The 19,836-nt window shown below is 47.3% G+C and overlaps 1 protein-coding gene across 1 annotated transcript in view; it reads right to left on the bottom strand.

Annotated features, from left to right (window-relative positions):
* ATOH8 (atonal bHLH transcription factor 8) overlaps window positions 1-18,983 on the bottom strand; it is a 40,533-nt gene extending 21,550 nt beyond the window's left edge. Inside the window, exons 1-2 of the mRNA XM_083738540.1 lie at window positions 18,201-18,983; window positions 3,415-3,606 (exon numbers count right to left, since the gene is read on the bottom strand). Coding sequence (XP_083594666.1) covers window positions 3,415-3,606; window positions 18,201-18,740 — 732 coding nt within the window. The 5' untranslated portion in view covers window positions 18,741-18,983. The remainder of the gene's footprint in view (window positions 1-3,414; window positions 3,607-18,200) is intronic.
* Between the last annotated feature and the right edge of the window lie 853 nt (window positions 18,984-19,836).

The following is a 19,836-nucleotide window of genomic DNA, read 5'->3' as shown; positions in this document are numbered from 1 at the left end:
GTGGCATCTGCAAAGCCTGTTCAAAACCTCTGCAGAGAGCTGCAGCTGGCACTTTGAAATTAGGGTTTGAAAATGTCATCCACAGTGCAGGGACGTAGCTAGCTATTCTGGCACCCGGAGCGGTGTGGGCGGGGTGATCCGCCTATGGGGGCGCCATGGCAATCTGTGCATGGACTCTGCCTGGATGACGCAAACCCCACGCTGCCGTTTCTGGCAGCACGGGGCCGCGAGCCACCGCGTCACTCCCAGGAGAGACGCGTGGCCTGGGCGCGCTGTAGGCTAGGCCCCGTGGTAAATGCTGCCCCCCACGGTGTGCCATTTTGTCACCCCCTCAGGGATGACACCCGGGGCGGGGGGGGGCACACACCCATCCCTAGGCTCCTGCCACAGCGTGCTTCAACCTGCCCGGTTTAATTTTAAACCTGACATCAAGTTTCATCCATGCAGTTTAAGATTCACCTGTCAAACTTGACCCATCAGGGAGAGAAGTATCCAGCTTGCTCTCCTGATCCAAGCCCCTTCGCCTCCATTTATGGGGTAAATTCATTTTTTGACCTAACCTCGCTGTGAAAAACGGCTGTTGCACCTGCCTGCAAATCAATGCTGATTCTGCTATTGGCTTACCCCATATGTACATTTATTCAATTCAGCCAGGCATGTCCAAAGTCCGTTTTGAGGGCCTAATCTGGCCTGTCGGTCAATTTAATCCAGCCCCTGTGGCAGTATATGTCCCGGGATAAAATCCTAAAAAAAGCTCAGCAACTTCAATCCTAAAAAAATATCAACAACTTTGGTCGGCCCTTATGCATGTTGACTTCATCAAATCTGGCCCTCTTTGAAAGAAGTTTGGGCACCCCTGAAAGCCTTTTTCTTTTCTTCTCTTCTTTTCTTTTGCCAATTTTTCAAAGCTAACAAATTGCTTTGTGGCAACTTTGTGATGTCACAGAGGTGAACCCATCCGCCAGGGATCCATGTGCTTGACTACGGCTGCAAATGTACAGAACAAAGTTTCTGGCCCTGATCCTAATTTACATTCTCTCCACAATCCTCTGATTTAGCCATGCTGATCTACCAGTAAGTCTCTGATGGAGAAGAATGGGGTCGTATTGCTGTGTCTATTTATAAACTACATTTTAATGAAATGATTGCTAGGATAAACAGAAATCACATTGTTCTGCGGAGCAGGTAACTCTTAAGAGTCAAGAAGTATCCCTCAAGCTTAGCTATCCATTTGTCCATTAAAACCCAACTGATTTATTACTCTGCATGCAACAGAGTCTGAAATGCAGACAGGAAGTTCACTCGTAGTTTACAGATCTCTTTTTGTCATAAAACCCTGAGCATAGGCATCAATCTCTCCTCTAATTTATCCATGTCACTTTCTGGGCGGAAAACTGGCGGAAGACTTGGTTTCCTCCTTAGCACAGTTTGATGAAGATTTCAACTAATTGGCTAAGGGTTTTAAGTTAACCTAAAGGAATGCAGTGCATGAAAGGTTTCTTGTTTTTCTTTAATATTGGCATTTGCACCTCTCTTTTAAGTGTCTGTTCACATGGCAATGTTGTGTGGTAGTTAGCCTAGCGTCAGGCTAAGAGAGGAGAGATCTCCATTCAAATCCCCTTTCACCAATGAAACTCACTGGGTAATTCTGGGCCAGTCATTCCTGTCAACATTATCTGTCTCAGGGGGTTGTTCCGAGAATGAAAATGGAATAAGGATGCAGCCTTAAGCTCCTGGTATAAAAGGCAGGATATCAATATTTCTAAAAGCCTCCAGATGATTGCTTGATACTTCCCAGCATGCTATTACAGAACTGTGCCCTATGTCTGGGAAACCTAGTTCACCCATAACTTGCCCTTGTGTGTTTTTAGATCCCTGTGAGAGTCCTATAAATCATAGGTAAAGGTAAAGGGACCCCGACCGTTAGGTCCAGTCGTGGACGACTCTGGGATTGCAATGCTTATCTCGCTTTACTGGCCGAGGGAGCTGGCGTACAGCTTCCGAGTCATGTGGCCAGCATGACTAAGCAGCTTCTGGTGAAACCAGAGCAGCACAGGTAACGCCGTTTACCTTCCCGCCAGAGTGGTACCTATTTATCTACTTGCACTTTGACATGCTTTTGAACTGCTAGGTTGGCAGGAGCAGAGACCGAGCAACGGGAGCTCACCCTGTCATGGGGATTCGAAGCACCGACCTTCTGATCTGCAAGCCCTAGGCTCCGTGCTTTAGACCACAGCGCCACCCGCATCCCCATATAAATCATATGGGTGCACAAAAAGACAAGCATAGGGTAGCTCCAGGATGATAGACAAAAGTGTGGGGAAATCCAGTGGGTAAGCCTTCTTGTCAGAAGGGGGAAATGCTAATTCAAGACTGCAACCTGCTAATTCAGGGGCCACTTCTGATTATTATTTTTTGGCACATTAAATGGATTTTCTGTAGTCTGATAAAAGCTGGGAAACACAGAAAGACAACATTTTGATGACCCCTGGGAGCATCCTTGGTTTGGAAGTCATTCTCATGGCCTCCTGCATGGGAGCACACTCTCTGTTCATGGGGGTGAAGGTGTTGATATTGCTAAGTGGAGACACCAGAGCCCTCACTCCATGTTTAAAAGCATTTGTTCCTTTATTAGTGCCCTACAAGTAGTGCTGCTTCACTCACCATAAAACTTTAGCTTTCCCTTTCAAGCCCTGAGTATTCATTATCTCACACCCTAAATTACACTAATTGCCCTCTGTTTGCTGCTATTCCATCAGAAAGAAGTTACCCAGTCATTCTGAAGATAGGAAGGCAAGGCCACAGTCTCAAGAGGCAGAACCCACAATTCTTTCTCACTGCCTCCAACATTCTCAGGTGCCAGGGAAGTGAGAACAGCAGCCCAACCTGGGGTGTGCGTTTGTGTGCGGTTTGAAGCCCTGGCAAATACGCAAAGTTGCGATACTCTCAAGCCAATCAGGTGTTTAAGTCTCAGTAAGGGGAATAGGGTGGTGTTAAAAACTGCATTTCTACCACTGGCGGTGAGAGTTGGTTCAGAGAGAGATTAACTACCTTGTCTTGTTGCCTTATGCTCCCCTCCTCAAAGATTACATTAAACAACACTGAAAAAACATAGTTGAATAACTGTGTTTTTATGGTTTGCAAATAGTGTCCTAGAGATGGCTGTTTTCAGGGAATACAGCAGCATAGCTTCATCAATATTACTCGTGTATTCGAAGATAGAAAGGAATGCAAGCGAAGCATGTAGATAAACTTCCATTAGAACGTAAATAAAAAGCTGAAAGGATGCAGAAGATTGGAGAAAGGCATAAGCGTAGACAACCAACAGCAAAAAGAACCAGCAAATGTTGGTAAGACTAAAGAGGTGACGCATCCATTTATAACTGGCTGTCATTTTATCCTCCCGAAACATACCTTCCTTTTTTTAGACCTCCCTTCCGCTTGCAAGGTCCTAGTGCACTGCTCCACACATTCCGAGAAGCTCATGTTACTGTGGTCGGCACTGTAATCCAGGTTGGCTAGTCTAGCCAAGGAGAGTATATAGTTACATGCTATCCTCAATATGGCCAGTTTGGATAGCTTCTGTCCATAGGAATAGCAGGGAACCTAGAAAGACCAAGAAGAGCAAATTAGGGCAGATCATCAAAACTCAACACTTGAAAGGCTACCAGGTACACCTGTTTGCTCCTGTTTCATCTTGCAAAATATCGACGGGCATGCAACAACTGCAGATGTGAAACTGTAACATTACCATAGATAGCAATAATAAAACCTCAGATGTCGAACCTCTGTGTTATACAACATGCAGCTGTTGGTAAATAAATAAATGAATAAATAATAATCACATTTCTTGCTCCTTTTATTTGCAAAGGGGTAACAATCCTGTTCTTGCTATTTTCCTGGAGAACAACTACCACTTGTTATATAGGACAAACATTACATGTATAAATAAATAGTCAGATGTTGCATATTCTACTGAATGTATGGAACTCAAGCTATTGTCCATGCATAAAACTCAGATGGGACTGCTGTGGAAACCACTGATTGACCTACATCATTCCAGGCTTGCAGCTGCCGACATCTGCCAACTGCTACAGATGCTACCATGGTGAAGCCACGAGATCAACCTAAATGTGTTGATGCCACTGCGTGATCAAAAACAACAGCCACAGCAGTTCTCAAGCACTTCTTTCAGAAGTCTGCATAACTGACCGAGGGAGGCAACAGGGCAAAAGAAATAAAGTGAAAAGCAAAATCTCTCAGACAACTTTCAGCTCTCCCCAGACCTGTTGTCTGTCTCTATGCACATTAGCACAATAATATGATCATTTGCAGCTGCATAATAGCTGGGCTATACAAGATGATGCTTTAGGTTTCTTAAGTAGATTTCACATAAACGTTGATGGTGTTACTGCTGCTTGAAGGTGTCGAAGTGGCTACTCTAGTTCCTTTCCCTGACCATAGCCAATTTCATTTCCTAACGCCACCATAGCTAGCTCACAGGTGTGTTCAGGTGGAGTCCCTTGTTCCATTGTTCAGGGTTTCTGGGGTCTTCACCAGAAGTCTAGACTGTGACTTGTTTCCTCAACTCCACTGTCACTGTGGCCTCAGCTCTAACAAAGACTGTTACTGGAGTCCTCTCCCGCAAGCATTCACAGCTTTCAGGTTGGCTACTCAGCCTCTGCTGCTTCCGACTCTTCCTCTCCAGGCTTCTTCGTGCCTCTTCAGAGTTCATCAAGGCTTGCCTGCCTGAGCCTCAGAACTGTCCTGAGCTTGGCCTTGTATTCCCTCCAGCTTGTTCTGAAGGAATTCCAAATCTCCATTGGCCTTTAATGATGGACTGATACCAATGACCACCTTTGGATGCTAGAGCTCTGTACATAAAAGGGAAAATCTTGAAAGTACACAGTTGCACCCTTAACAACAGGGACTACCACAGATTAACTGCTACTTGAAGGATTGCTGTGTACATTTGTGTTTCTGAAACAGTGGGCAGTGGGCCTCAGTGCCAAAGCCTGCCCAGAGCCTCCTCATTTGCCTGCCTAAACTCCTAACCATGTCCAGTGTCAACACGAGTAACTACTTGCATGCTGAGTAAAGGTGTCTTGGGGAAAGATGTTCAGAGGGGGAGAAAGTGTGGGAATCAGACTCTAGTTCCCATTTGCAGAGGAAGACAGCCCTGGGTCCTTTGACCCTTCAATTAATTCTCTTTTCTCCTCCTATAAAAACCATGCAAGACAGTCTTTAAAAGTTTAAAGAACAAATAACCTTTACTTAGTGTACTTGCAGCAGATTAAAAATATGCAGGTAAAAAGGTAAAGGTACCCCTGCCCGTACGGGCCAGTCGTGTCCGACTCTAGGGTTGTGCGCTCATCTCGCTCAAGAGGTCGGGAGCCGGCGCCGTCCGAAGACACTTCCGGGTCACGTGGCCAGCGTGACAAAGCTGCAGCTGGCGAGCCAGCACCAGCGCAGCACACGGAAATGCCATTTACCTTCCCGCTATAAAGCGGTACCTATTTATCTACTTGCACTTAGGGGTGCTTTCGAACTGCTAGGTGGGCAGGAGCTGGGACCGAAAGACAGGAGCTCACCCCGCCGTGGGGATTCGAACCGCCGACCTTACGATCAGCAAGTCCTTAGCACTGAGGTTTTACCCACAGCGCCAAGACTGGCATTTACAGACTGGCTGGTACTCTGAGGCAGACAGTGGCACAACATAACATGCCTGCTGCTCTTACTGTTAACTGGCACAACTGTACCAACTGCCATAGCTGCCACAGAGCGTAAGACATCACAGAGTTCGACAGCTCTTGCAATGAGTGCTTCACATGTGCATTTTTGATGCTAGCATCCCACGGAAAGGAGGACCAAAGGAGGTGTTGAAGGAGATTAGAAAGTGAGATCCAAGGTTAGTATTTATTAACAACAAATGAATTCATAAACTGGGAATGAATATGATAGATGCTACAGGAGGAAGAAGTGAATGTAAAAGGACCAGGGAGGAGGGAAACTGGTACATGGGCGTAACGGGGGGGGGGGGGAGAGCAGCTGTCCCCCCGCATCAAGTAAATAAATAAAAAATACTTAACTAACTGACCAACTGTGTCACAGATAACTTGGTTCTGCTCCTCTAGCATAAAAAGTAATTATTATTACTTTTTCTTGTGAGTTTTTCTTTATACTGGGAGGGAGTAATTCAGAGCAGTGAAGAGATACTTAACCTGTTCCTACCTGGTGGGTGTTGGTTTTTTACTGCAGGTTTCCTTTGAAAGTAATTTCCCCCTCCAGGGGCCCAGATGAATGAATGGGAGAGCAGACACACATCTGGAACCCTGTGGGGAAGACGTAGGTTGGACAATGGTATAAAGTGGGAAAGTGACCACAGGGGAAGAATTAAGCATTCCCTGCTGCCAAAGCTTCTCTGTTCCATACTGGTCTGCTACTGATTTTTTTTTTTGGTGGGTGGGGAAGCTTTTTCAGGGAGAGTTACATATCTGAATATGTAACATCTAGTTCAGCTCTCCGAATTTCCTCCTTTGGAGATGAATTAAATCAAGTCTTTGAAGCTTACTCTACATGAGTTTCTTACAGAAGATTTGAAACACATGGTTTGCATTCACCCCCCCCCCCTACATAGACATGTTATCTGTGCAGGAAATTCACCATATCTAAAAATTTGAAGGAACCCACAAAGTAGGTATGCTGAAAATACTCAAAGGGGTGGGGGGGAAGCATGCAGCAATGTGCTCAAAACAAATAATGTTGTTGTTCTGCAAATGAAGTCTTCCAAAACAAATCTTGGCTTCCAACACAAATCTTGGTTTATCTGGAGAGAAACAAACCATGAAGATTTGTTTGCATATGATGCCAAGCTTAGACTTATGGTTTGTTGCTCCTGGCTTGAAGTGCAAAGCAAAACATGAGGAGTGCAGCAGCATGCAGTCGCGCACTGTAAGCCATGTTCACAGTAAGCCATGGTTTTTGGCAGGGATGTTGTTGTTCTTTAGTCGTTTAGTCATGTCCGACTCTTCATGACCCCATGGACCAGAGCACGCCAGGCACTCCTGTTTTCCACTGCCTCCCGCAGTTTGGTCAAACTCATGCTGGTAGCTTCGAGAACACTGCCCAACCATCTCGTCCTCTGTCGTCCCCTTCTCCTTGTGCCCTCCATCTTTCCCAACATCAGGGTCTTTCCCAGGGAGTCTCCTCTTCTCATGAGGTGGCCAAAGTATTGGAGCCTCAGCTTCACAATCTGTCCTTCCAGTGAGCACTCAGGGCTGATTTCCTTCAGAATGGATAGGTTTGATCTTCTTGCAGTCCATGGGACTCTCAAGAGTCTCCTCCAGCACCATAATTCAAAAGCATCAATTCTTCGGCGATCAGCCTTCTTGATGGTCCAGCTCTCACTTCCATACATCACTACTGGGAGGGATGGAGAACCTCAAATCCAGGGGCCAAAACTGCCTCCCCCCAGTTTATCTTTCTATGGCACTTGGAACTCTTCCCACACCACACTTCTCACCGGCCCTGCTTCTCACTCACCCTGTTCCTGAACTCTGATAATGCTCTTGCTTCTCTAGATGGGAGATAGAGAGGGGAGTGTCAGCGGATGTGGAGACTTGCCCATTGTACGAAAGTAAAATGTGCGCTTGGTGACTCCGTCCACCGCTGGCCCATGGCCTGCGAAGATTGCACAGAAGGGAATGTGACCTCCCCAGACTGAAGAAGGTTCTCCATCCCTTGTTTATGACTTTCCATGATGCGTAAATTTGATTAGTATCTCCCTTCCAGCCAGCAACATCAACCGTTTATCAAACTGTATGGAATATTCCTTCTGCTACAGGGGATGGAGAAAATCACTTGACAGGCATGGACAAGGAGACAGGGCTAGAGTTTTGTGGCAATTTTATCATAATCTGCTTTAATTGGTAAGTAAGATCATGGCCACTGGTCCCATCACCTCCTGGCAAATAGAAGGGGAAGAAATGGAGGCATTGAGAGATTTTACTTTCTTGGGCTCCATGATCACTGCAGATGGTGACAGCAGCCACGGAATTAAAAGACGCCTGCTTCTTGGGAGAAAAGCAATGATAAACCTAGAGAGCATCTTAAAAAGCAGAGACATCACCTTGCCAACAAAGGTCCGTATAGTAAAAGCCATGGTTTTCCCAGTAGAGATGTATGGAAGTGAGAACTGGACCATAAAGAAGGCTGGTCGCCAAAGAATTGATGCTTTTGAATTATGGTGCTGGAGGAGACTCTTGAGAGTCCCATGGACTGCAAGAAGATCAAACCTCTCCATTCTGAAGGAAATCAGCCCTGAGTGCTCACTGGAAGGACAGATCCTGAAGCTGAGGCTCCAATACTTTGGCCACCTCATGAGAAGAGAAGACTCCCTGGAAAAGACCCTGATGTTGGGAAAGATGGAGGGCACAAGGAGAAGGGGACGGCAGAGGACGAGATGGTTGGACAGTGTTCTCGAAGCTACCAGCATGAGTTTGACCAAACTGCGGGAGGCAGTGGAAGACAGGAGGGCCTGGCATGCTCTGGTCCATGGGGTCACAAAGAGTCGGACATGACTAAACAACAACAACAAGTTGTCACAGAAAAAAAAAAACAGTCACAACATCAAAATCCCATGCTGAGCTTCTGCTCTTTCTGGAGAGCCTCTCTTATGCAGAGCAGGGAACTTGTGGCTCTCAGGATGTTGTCTGACCACAACTCCCATTATTCCCAAACACTGGCCAAGCTGGCAAGGTCCCATGGGAGCTGCTGCTCAACAACATTTGGAGGGCAATCTTCTAGCAACTTCAGAGTTGACTCTGCAGAGTCAAAATAGGTAAGAGGTATATTAAACTGTTGAAAGAATATGCAAGATTTGAAGCTACAGAAACAGTAGTAGAAAGGACAGGTAATTTGTGCTCAGTTATGAATACAGCAAAGCAACATCCACGCACATACTTCCAAGAAAATAGCTAGACCACAAACCATTTAGCACATCAAAAGCTGTACTTAAGTCAGTAGGGTATTAATTACTGTTGTAACAAGCCAAGATTCCTATTCAGCTCATTGTTCTTGGTTTTTCACAAGGTTTATACACAGGCTTGTTTATAAAGTCCTTGATGTGATTAAAACATTGAAATGTTACTAAACTGAGATAAAGCAGCCATTCTACTTGCTATATTAGGTTGTTTAACTGCTTTTTCTGTTTATGCAACAAAACCTTAATTCTGATGTGGCTGAAGGTGAACATCTGCCATATTACACAACAACAAGTAAGATGTGTTTCAACCTTTGCAAAATAGAACTAAATGATGGCTCTACTTAGATGTTATGGGGGCTGTATAGCTGTAGCCAAGCCAGATCTTCCCCAATATGTCTCCTTGTTGGACAGGGACCGCCTTCAAAGGCAACATCGGCTCCTTCCCACAACTAACCTCCTTCAGTGATTCTCCTGTCACACAAAAAAACAGTTGTGTGAGAGCAAGTGTGGGGCTGCACTCACTTGCCCCTCATTTCCCATTCACACGAAGCACAGAACCTCCTTGTTGTGGGGGTAGGCTTTCCAGTCATCCCAGCACTGAGCATCAACTGATGTGTGTGTGTGGTGGTGGGGTCTATCCTGCTTGGTTGCTATCTATCCCACATCAGCTGGCCAACATTGTCAGATGGCCACGTTCACCCACCTGCCAATCATCACCTGATGTCATTGTGATAGCTGATAACGCAAAGTTGTCAGAATTAGTCCACAGGGGAAGACAAAGATTTGGCCTGCTGGGCCACAAAGGTTCCTCATCTTTAATTTAAAAGTCCCCAGACCAACAGTCCATGTCAATCTTGGAACTTCCGGGTTGGCGCCATCGCCGAATGGCGGGCTCCCTCCGTGCTCCGGAGGGAGCCGGCTCGGCAGGGGTTGGGTTCTACCGCGCCGGCGACGCGGGGACCCTCAAAAGCCATGGGCACAGAGCCCCATGGACATGGTGACTCGGCTGGCACCTTTGCGCCCCTCCCCGGCCCGCGAAAGAGCCTTTTTAAAGGCTAAGGAACGGGCGCCTGGAGGGGGGGTGGTGCTTTGAGTCCGCCGCTTCCCCTGCCGAGCGAAGCCGCATGCCATTCGGTGGAGAGCGCTAGCTTCTTCTATTGAAAATTTGGAGCCAAAAGAAAAACCCGTGAGTAATTGGACTATGGACTAAAAAGAGGGATAAATTTTTAAAATTTGATGCGAACGGGGGAGGTGGAAAAAGGAAGTCAGCCCCCCCTTTATTGTAGAAAAGACAAAACAAAGGACTTGACAACTAAGATCGAGTGTAACCCTATCTTGATGAACTAACAACTTCGCGAGGGAAAATTATAAGTTTGAGCTGGAGGAGAAAAGGAGAATTTGCATTAAAAAGCAACCCCCCCCCCCGGAATCCCTGGAGCGATCTGCGAGAATACCTGGAGAAGAGTAATGGAGGTTTTGACAGCTGTCAAAGAGCTGTCAAAACGGAAGAACAAAATAGAGACGGTGTTTTGAGGACTTTGCCAGTTACATTTGGATATAAATTGGATACAAATTGTTTCAAATAAGGATTAACAAGCTATTTGGACTGGTGGATGTGATCTGGAAGGGAACTCAGTTACTGTAATCCATCTAGAGGAGCTGAGGGATATTGCATGTGTTTTTGCTAGGAAACTTGAACAGTTGAACAGAACTTTCAACCTCCTGGGAAACTGCAGAAATGGAACATTATTTTGTCTACAGAGGTCTACATACTACAAGAAACAATGGATTTATCTGTTGGAAAATGAAAGGGACATGACGTAATGTTTTGCTCCTGAATAACAAGCCTCTGCAGAGGAATTAGAAGCTTTTGGAAAAAGAACCTTTCTGCGGGAGAACAGGGAAACAAAAAGGAGGAGAGTAACCGACAAGAATAAGGAAACAACAAGAACTGGACAGAACTGGAAGTGGGGACATTTGGGATATCCAGATTTGACAAGCTTATGGAAATAAAATTGGAGTTTTTACTCCTGGATACAAAAATCTGGATAGAAGAAATGAGCCCCTTTTTGAGATAGACTCCTTCTAAGATTGGACACTTGTGATTAAAAATGACTGGTAAAGAATCAGAGAGATATGGGTGTAGTGAAATGTGGGAACACCAGGAAGATATTAGAGTTGGAGGGATATAAGGAACGCAACAGGGAAAGAGGGGAGGGAAATTTGGAATCCAAAGGCTGTAAAATTATTATTTTTTCCTTTTTGTATTTTCTTTTCATTTGCACTATATCTGAAAGGGGGGAACTCGTGGAAGGGAAGACAGATCTTAGGGGATGGGAATTTGAAAAAATTGGGTTATTGACGATGAGTGTAATTTGGGGATAAGAACTTGTTGAATTTAATTGTTTATTTAGAAGATTTGGAACACAAGAGGGGGGGGAGGGGAAGTCCTGGTTATTGGAAGAAATGTATAAATTGGATTTAATTTGTTTTAATTTGGAAAATCTTAATAAAAATTATTTAAAAAAAAAACAAAAACAGTCCATGTCAATCTTGTAGAACCAATTTCAAGTAAAGACTGAAACCACCATAGCATAGTGTTGCTAAGTCAGTTTTTGCCATGCAGTTTTTGCAGCTTTTCAGAATGCTTCAGTCTGAATAAAGAGAAGTCGGCTGTGGTTGGCAGTAAAAAGCTAGTGCCAACGGTATTGCCAAACTGCTGGGGCACATCTGCAACTATTTCCAGAATGTTCATTCTGTAAAAGGTAAAGGGACCCCTGACCATTAGGTCCAGTCGCAGATGGCTCTGGGATTGCGGCGCTCATCTCGCTTTATTGGCCGAGGGGGCCGGCGTACAGTTTCTGGGTCATGTGGCCAGCATGACTAAGCTGCTTCTGGCGAACCAGAGCAGTGCACGGAAACGCCGTTTACCTTCCTGCCAGAGTGGTACCTATTTATCTACTTGCACTTTGATGTGCTTTCGAACTGCTAGATTGGCAGGAGAAGAGACCAAGCAACAGGAGCTCACCCTATTGTGGGGATTCGAACCGCCAACCTTTTGATCAGCAAGCCCTAGGCTCTGTGGTTTAGACCACAGTGCCACCCATGTCCCTCAACCACTGTCTTAGGGAGAAGCATTCAAGCAGTAATCATCTTCATGACAACCAATCAGTCTTCTTAGCAAAACGATTGTGCATGTACCATGTCCAAGCAGATAAAAGCAGATAAAGTAGAGGGAACAGGCAAGCCTGCTGTCTGAATGAGCATTCATCTACTGATATACTAGGGAAATTTGCAACATTCAGCTGCAGCGGGGTTCTTTCCCTGGAAGAATATGCTGTTCTTCACTGCTGAAGTTTGTCTTTGCCAAAGCCTGTACACCACAGTATAGGTACTGACTACAGACAGAATGATAATGTTCTTGGCTCTTCTTTCCTTACACTTCCTTCCAATATATCCACATATATATTTGTATCCACACTTCACACAGAGCCAAGCATAACATATGACCAAAGTTTGCAAAAGACTTTGCAAAAAAACCCCACTAAACAGCAATTCCCTGCCCCCCCACCCCACAAAGCCTCACTGCTTTCAGACAATTTAAAATAAGAAGGGAGGGAGACAGGGAGAGAGATAGGGAGAAGGAACTTTTTGAGGTTCACAGGAAGCAGGTATACCTTTTTCAAGAGTATGGGTCTAAGACCAGCAGGTTAAACTTCAGGACAGCTTGGTGACCTTTATGAGCTGGATTCACGCTACTCTCTCAGACAGCGTTCATTCAGAAAAGTTGTGAATGTGATATTGTGTCATAAATAGGAACAAAGGATACCAGTTTTGCCTTGGGATTTATTTCTTGTTTAGGCTTGTGGCTGGGTCTTTCTTTGGAAGCTCAAATATGGTTTACATCGAGGGTGAAAAACCTGCAGCTCTCCAGGCATTGGACATCCAATTCCCATCAACCCCAGCCTGCGTGACCAAGGATGATGGGTACTGTAGTCCAATGACACCAGTAGGCCACAGGTTCCCCATCCTTGCCTTGAATGGAGCTTAATTCCAGAAATCTCCACCAAGGTACAGGATCATAATTTCAGAGCTTCAAAAATTCTTCAGAATCAGGTGCTCCGAAAGTCCCAGTGCTGAAGGCAATTTATCAAGCCACTTCCTCCTATGGGTGATGAGATAGCAAGAGAAGTCATTTGAGTGTTCAATTGTTCAATGAGTGTTCATTGATGCCCATAGGAATGTCTCCACCCCCATCGTTCAGCCTGGGCACTGATATCCAGCACCGAGGACCTTCTGGCGGTTCCCTCATTGCGAGAAGTGAGGTTACAGGGAACCAGACAGAGGGCCTTCTCGGTAGTGGCGCCCGCCCTGTGGAACACCCTCCCTTCAGATGTGAAGGAAATAAGCAGCTATCCTATCTTTAAAAGACATCTGAAGGCAGCCCTGTTTAGGGAGGTTTAGGGAAGCATACTATTTAATGCTGTATTGTTTTTAACACTTGATTGGAAGCCGCCCAGAGTGGCTAGGGAAACTCAGCCAGATGGGCGGGGTATAAATTATTATTATTATTATTATTATTATTATTATTATTATTATTAGCAAGCATAATACAATGTCCCATCAGAGATCCTGCTTTTCAATGGCACATGAATTCTCATTCTTGCAGTCAGTGTTAGGCAACAGCTAAAGTATATTGACAGAAAAAGTCAATACAAATGTTCCTCATCCTCAGCAGTTACGCTGACTTTTACCTATCTGCTGAGATGTAGAAAAATAGAGTCACAGAACTGTAATAATAATAATAATAATAATAATAATAATAATAATAATTTTTATTTATACCCCGCCCTCCCCAGCCAAGGCCGGGCTCAGAGCAGCTTACAAGCAATAATAAAAACAAGTTGAATGCCTACAACTTAAAAACAAAATTAAAATACAACATTAAAATATTGAAACATAAAAATATTAAAATGTAGCCTCATCGCAGGAGGAGAAGGAAAAGAAAAAAGAAAGAGAGATAGGGAATCAAATTGGCTCCAAGCCAAAGGGCAGGTGGAACAACTCTGTCTTACAGGCCCTGCGGAAAGAAATCAGATCCCACAGGGCCCTGGTCTCATGAGGCAGAGCGTTCCACCAGGCCGGAGCCAGTGTTGAGAAGGCCCTGGCTCTGGTTGAGGCTAATCTGACTTCTTTAGGGCCCGGGACCACTAGGGTGTTGTTATTTATGGACCTTGAGGCTCTCCGTGGGGCATGCCAGGAGAGGCGGTCCCGGAGGTATGAGGGTCCTAGGCCGTGAAGGGCTTTAAAGGTCAAAAGCAGCACCTTAAATCTGACCCTGTACTCCACCGGGAGCCAGTGCAGCTTGAAAAGCACTGAGTGAATATGCTCCCATGGCAGAGACCCCGTGAGGAGCCTCGCTGCAGCATTCTGCACCCGCTGGAGTTTCTGGGACAGCTTCAAGGGCAGCCCCGCGTAGAGCGAATTACAGTAGTCAAGCCTGGAGATGACCGTCGCATGGATCACAGTGGCCAGGTCGGGGCGGGAAAGGTAAGGGACCAACTGCTTGAAGCAGCGAAGGTGGAAAAATGTCGCCTTGGCTGTTGCTGTAACTTAGAGTGGGAAGGGACCCTGAGGGTCATCTAGTCCAACCCCCTGCAATGCAGGAATCTCAACTAAATCATCCATGACATGTGGCCATCCAATCTCTGCTTAAAAACCTCAAAGGAGGGAGAGTCCACCACCTCCCGAGGGAGTCTGTTGCACTGTTGAACAGCTCTTGCTGCCAGAAAGTTCTTTCTGATGTTTAGTCAAATCTCCTTTCTTGTAACTTGAATCCACTGGCTTGGGTTCTACCCTTCAGAGCAAGACGAAACAAGCTTACTCCATCTTCCATTTGGCAGCCCTTTAGATATTTGAAAATGGCTCTCACATCTCCTTTCGGTCTCCTCTTTATCAAGCTTGTTGTTGTTGTTTAGTCGCTTAGTCGTGTCCGACTCTTTGTGACCCCCTGGACCAGAGCACGCCAGGCACTCCTGTCTTCCACTGCCTCCCACAGTTTGGTCAAACTCATGCTGGTAGCTTCGAGAACACTGCCCAACCATCTCATCCTCTGTCGTCCCCTTCTCCTTGTGCCCTCCATCTTTCCCAACATCAGGGTCTTTTCCAGGGAGTCTTCTCTTCTCATGAGGTGGCCAAAGTACTGGAGCCTCAGCTTCAGGGTCTGTCCTTCCAGTGAGCACTCAGGGCTGATTTCCTTCAGAATTGAGAGGTTTGATCTTCTTGCAGTCCATGGGACTCTCAAGAGTCTCCTCCAGCACCATAATTCAAAAGCATCAATTCTTCGGCGATCAGCCTTCTTTATGGTCCAGCTTTCACTTCCATACATCACTACTGGGAAAACCCTTTATCAAGCTAAACATACCCAACTCCTTCAACTGTTCCTCATAAGGCTTGGTTTCCACACCCTTGATCATCTTTGCACACGCTCTAGCTTGTGAATATCCTTCTTGGATTGTGGTGCCCAGAACCGTGCACATGACTCCAGCTCGGGTCTGACCAAGGCAGAATAGCAGTAAATGTGGATCACAGCATTCCTTTTGGTCATGTTTGGATTTTAATAACTTAATGTGGTGACTGGACATGACATTTGTGGTCTTTGACCAGGCAGTGAGTACCACTTCAAATGCTATCCAAAGTGTTGGATATCTCTTTCTCATTTAGGATCTTCATTTTAACTTGAGGATCCCATCCAAGAGGGAATGGAAATCTGTTTTCTGGTGTCAAGAGGCTCTTATAAACAGAGAATTTGGCTGAAATTCAATGTATGCAGTTCAGTCTTCCATTTATTTTTTCTTTGCTTTTAACTTGTGTTTCTATCTTATTATTATGCTATTGTTTGGTTTTGTTTCTATATTGTACACCACTGCGATATTTCTTATCACATGGTGGTACATCAATATTTTCATAAATAAATAAAACTCCCGTCTGCCCCAGGGAGTGTGGCTGTTTTGAACTAAACTTCCCCATCAACTCTAGCACAGTACAGGAGCTGTAGTCCAAAATACCAGGTTTTAAATGTCCACACGAGCTCTGTTTTTGTGGCACAAGTCGCAAAAATGCAATTAATGACAAATACGGATACGGATATTAAGCCTTGGCCATCGTCTGCGAGGGCTGGTAGGAGTTGGTGTCGAACAGCCTGGTTCTAAACAATACTTCCTAAAATTGTGTGGGAGACAAGCAGAGGGAACAAGCTTGTTCTCTCCTGCTCTGGAGGGTAGGATGGCTTCAAGTTACAATAAGGAAGATTCTGAAGAAACATCAGGAAGAACTTTCTGACAATAAGAGCTGTTCCAAGGTGAAACGGTCTCCAAGAGAAGGTTGTGGTCTCTCCTTCCTTGGAGGTTTTTAAGCAGAGGTCAGATGGCCATCTGTCTTGAATACTTTGGCTGAGATTCCTGCTTTGCAGGGGGTTGGACTAGATGACCCTTGGAGCTCCTTCCAACTCTACAATTCTATGATCTCCCATCATCCCTGACCATTGGCCATATAGGTTGGAGTGGATGAGGCCAATAATATCCTGGGGAGCACCATGTTGGAGCCAGTGTGGTGTAGTGGTTAAGAGTGGTGGACTCGTAATCTGGTGAACCGGGTTCGCTTCCCCGCTCCTCCACATGCAGTTGCTGGGTGACCTTGGGCCAGTCACACTTCTCTGAAGTCTCTCAGCCCCACTCACCTCACAGAGTGTTTGTTGTGGGGGAGGAAGGGAAAGGAGAATGTTAGCTGCTTTGAGACTCCTTCGGGTAGTGATAAAGCGGGGTATCAAATCCAAACTCAAATCCAAACACACACCTACACACACACACACACACACACACACACACAATCCAAGGGGGAGACAGGATTTTTAACAAATACAACTTGGATTTCATAGCTTGCCCCCCTGCCCCCCCCCTCTCACACACACAAACACACACCCTTGGAAAACATGTTATGAGCACAGAGCTGGCCAACTGACAGGAAAGTGTATTTGATTAACAGGAAGATATAATTTTCACCTAGCATGAGACCCGTGTGAACTTTTGATAATAGCAATGCTTCATCCAAGTTGAGTTTTTTGGCATGGGATGGGGGGGGGGGAGGCAATTACAGGTCAACGCAAATCACAGTGTCAAGCCGAGAGCCACATACCATTCATTGTTTAAGCATCCTAGGAGAGAACCCAACGTTCTTTCGGAGCTTTCTGCCCAAGCAAAACAGCCCCTTCCCTGCAACCCAATAATCAGATTAAGAATTAAGACCAACATCTCGTGAGCAAAACGTTGAACGGCCCTTGGGCGACGTTGCGTGTTGTAAAGGTCACCAACGAGTAATCTGCTTCTGCGTTTCACTCTTACATCTCTTTTAAAAAAAGAACCAATTATGGAAGTTGGACTGATTTGGCAATTGCTGCAACAGGGGTGCTAAATTGAATAAAATATTGGGAGGGGGAAGTAAGTCCTACCCCACATAATCACATAACGTGCTGCATCGACACCATATGAATGAACTGTTTTGGGGGAGAGGCCCCCTCAAATATTTTATTGGGGGGACCAGAAGGGCCTCAGCCCCTAGGAGCTGACTCTTATGTGCTGTAGGGTCCAACCTGAGTATACCAGGAACCAGTGGTGTAGCGTGGGTTGTCAGCACCCGGGGCAAGGCAAGTAATTTGCACCCCCTAACCCGTGGATTTGCGCCCCCTAACCCATGGATTTGCGCCCCCTAACCCTAACCCCAGATGTTGCACCCGGTGCGGCCAGCCCCCCCTGCACCCCCCACTCTACGCCACTGCCAGGAAGCTAGCAGAGGGGTCAGGATTTGGGCGCCACCCTGCAGGGAGGAGCTTGGGAAGAGAGCTCTGACCCAAGGTGTGCAGCCCCCCAAGAAATCCTCCTGACCCAGAGCTACTGAAATAAGCAAGGCACTTATGGGGTTGTCACGCCAAAGCGCTCTATCTTAGTTAGTGGCATGGGATTTTCCCCCTTTCCAATTTCAGGGACCCTGGTTTTAATGCTACGGCTTTGCCCTTCAAAGGCGCACAGAGACGACAGGCGTTCCTCTGAGCATACGCAGAGCGCCCGCTGCTTCTCAGCCTGGGTGGCAGCATCCCAGCCTGGCGACGGCGGCGGGGGGGTCTCGCCTCGTGCACCCGAGGGGGGGGGTCCCTGCCGCTTACCTGTTTCCTCAGAGCCTCGAAGGCGGCGCTGATGGTGTGCACGCGGGTCCTCTCGCGGGCGTTGGCCAGCAGCCGCCTCGTCTGCTGGATGGCGCGGATCTCCGGGGACGCTCCGGCCGCCTCGCCCGCCCGCCGCCCGGGCGACAGGGACGCCTCGCCGCCGCAAGTCGGGACGCGCGAAACGGGCGGGAAGGGGCTCTCGAGCGGCCGGCACGCCATAACCCGGGTCGGCGGCAAGCTGGGGTCGGCGAAAGGCTGGCCGCCCCCCAGACGGAGCGGCCCCTCGACGTCTTTCCTCGACGGGCGCGCGTGAGGCGCCAGCAGCCCCGCGGGGAAGGCGCCTTTCCTCGCCTCAGCGCCCGCCTCGCCGCCGCCTTCGGGGCCCCCGTCCGGAGCGCCCGCCGAAGCCGCGCGGGAGCTCCGTCCGCCCCCGGCGCTGAGGCGCTGCTTGGCGGGCTCTTTGCTCCGCTTTCTGTGGAGCTTCTGGATGCAGAGGCGCCCCCAGCGCTCCTCGTCGCCGGCCAGCGGCAGGTTCCTCATGGCGGGAGCCGCCCGGCCTCGCGCTCTGCCCGGCGACGCTGCTGTGCCCGAGCCCCAGCCGGATCAGCGCGTCATCTGGAGTCCCCGCCGCGCCGCCAGCCTCGCTGCGGAATGCGCGCCGCGGCGGAGAGACCCATCTGTGTTTGCTTAGCCGCCGGTGACACAGGAGCCCCTCGGGCGGGATCAGTCGGCTCGCCGGCGGCCTCTTGCCAGCAGGACGCCCGCCCGCCCGCCCGCGCTGCCCTGCCGGTGCCCGAAGGAGCAGGAAGCGCTGCCCGAACAGCTGCGCTGCCCGTCTCTCTCCCGCTTTGTGCTCATGTTATTGCATCGCGCCGATTAAAGGCAGGCGCCTCCCCGCCGCTCCCTGGGATTCCCGCCCCGCCGCCGCCGCCGAATCATCTCCATTTTTAAAGGTCCAAGGGCTGATAAGAATGAATGGCAGATGGCCGGGGTCGCCCAGGGTGGGCTGCAAACTGTGGGGCGGGCTGTGAGAGGTGGGAGGGGGTGTTTGACAGCCGCACCTTGGTTCTCAAACGTAATCCGTTCCAAAACCAAAGCGTTCCAAAACCAAGACGCGCTTTCCCATAGAAAGGAAGGCAAAACGGATTAATCCGTTCCGGACTTTTAAAAAGAACCCCTCAAGCAGCAATTTAACATGATTTTTACTATCGAATAAGAACTTTGATCTGTCAAATGAAAGCAATAAAAAATGTACTGTAGTTATGAGGTTTGAAAATCATTAGACGTGGTTGATGGAAGTCTCAGGCTTATAGCCAAAATGTTGTCTAGGATGAGAGGAGATGTTCTGTTCTGTTTGGAAAATGTATGTAAAAACTAATAAAAATGTCTAATAAAAACAAAACACAAAAAATGTACTGCAGTCACACAATCAGTAGCTGAACTGGCTTCCACACAGTCACACACACACAAAAACACAAAATAAATAGCAAAGACAGATAGACGTCAGCATAACACTCAAAACGGAAGTGTGGCACTCAAAGCGGAAGCGGCACACTCAAAACAGAGCATGTTCCGCTTCTGAAAAAAGTTTGCAAACCAGAACACTTACTTCTGGGTTTGCAGTGTTTGGGTTCCA

The sequence above is a fragment of the Podarcis gaigeae genome (genome assembly GCF_964106915.1).
Source record: "Podarcis gaigeae genome assembly, chromosome: 5".
NCBI classification, from domain to species: domain Eukaryota; kingdom Metazoa; phylum Chordata; class Lepidosauria; order Squamata; family Lacertidae; genus Podarcis; species Podarcis gaigeae.
This window is presented reverse-complemented; position numbering and strand designations above follow the sequence as displayed.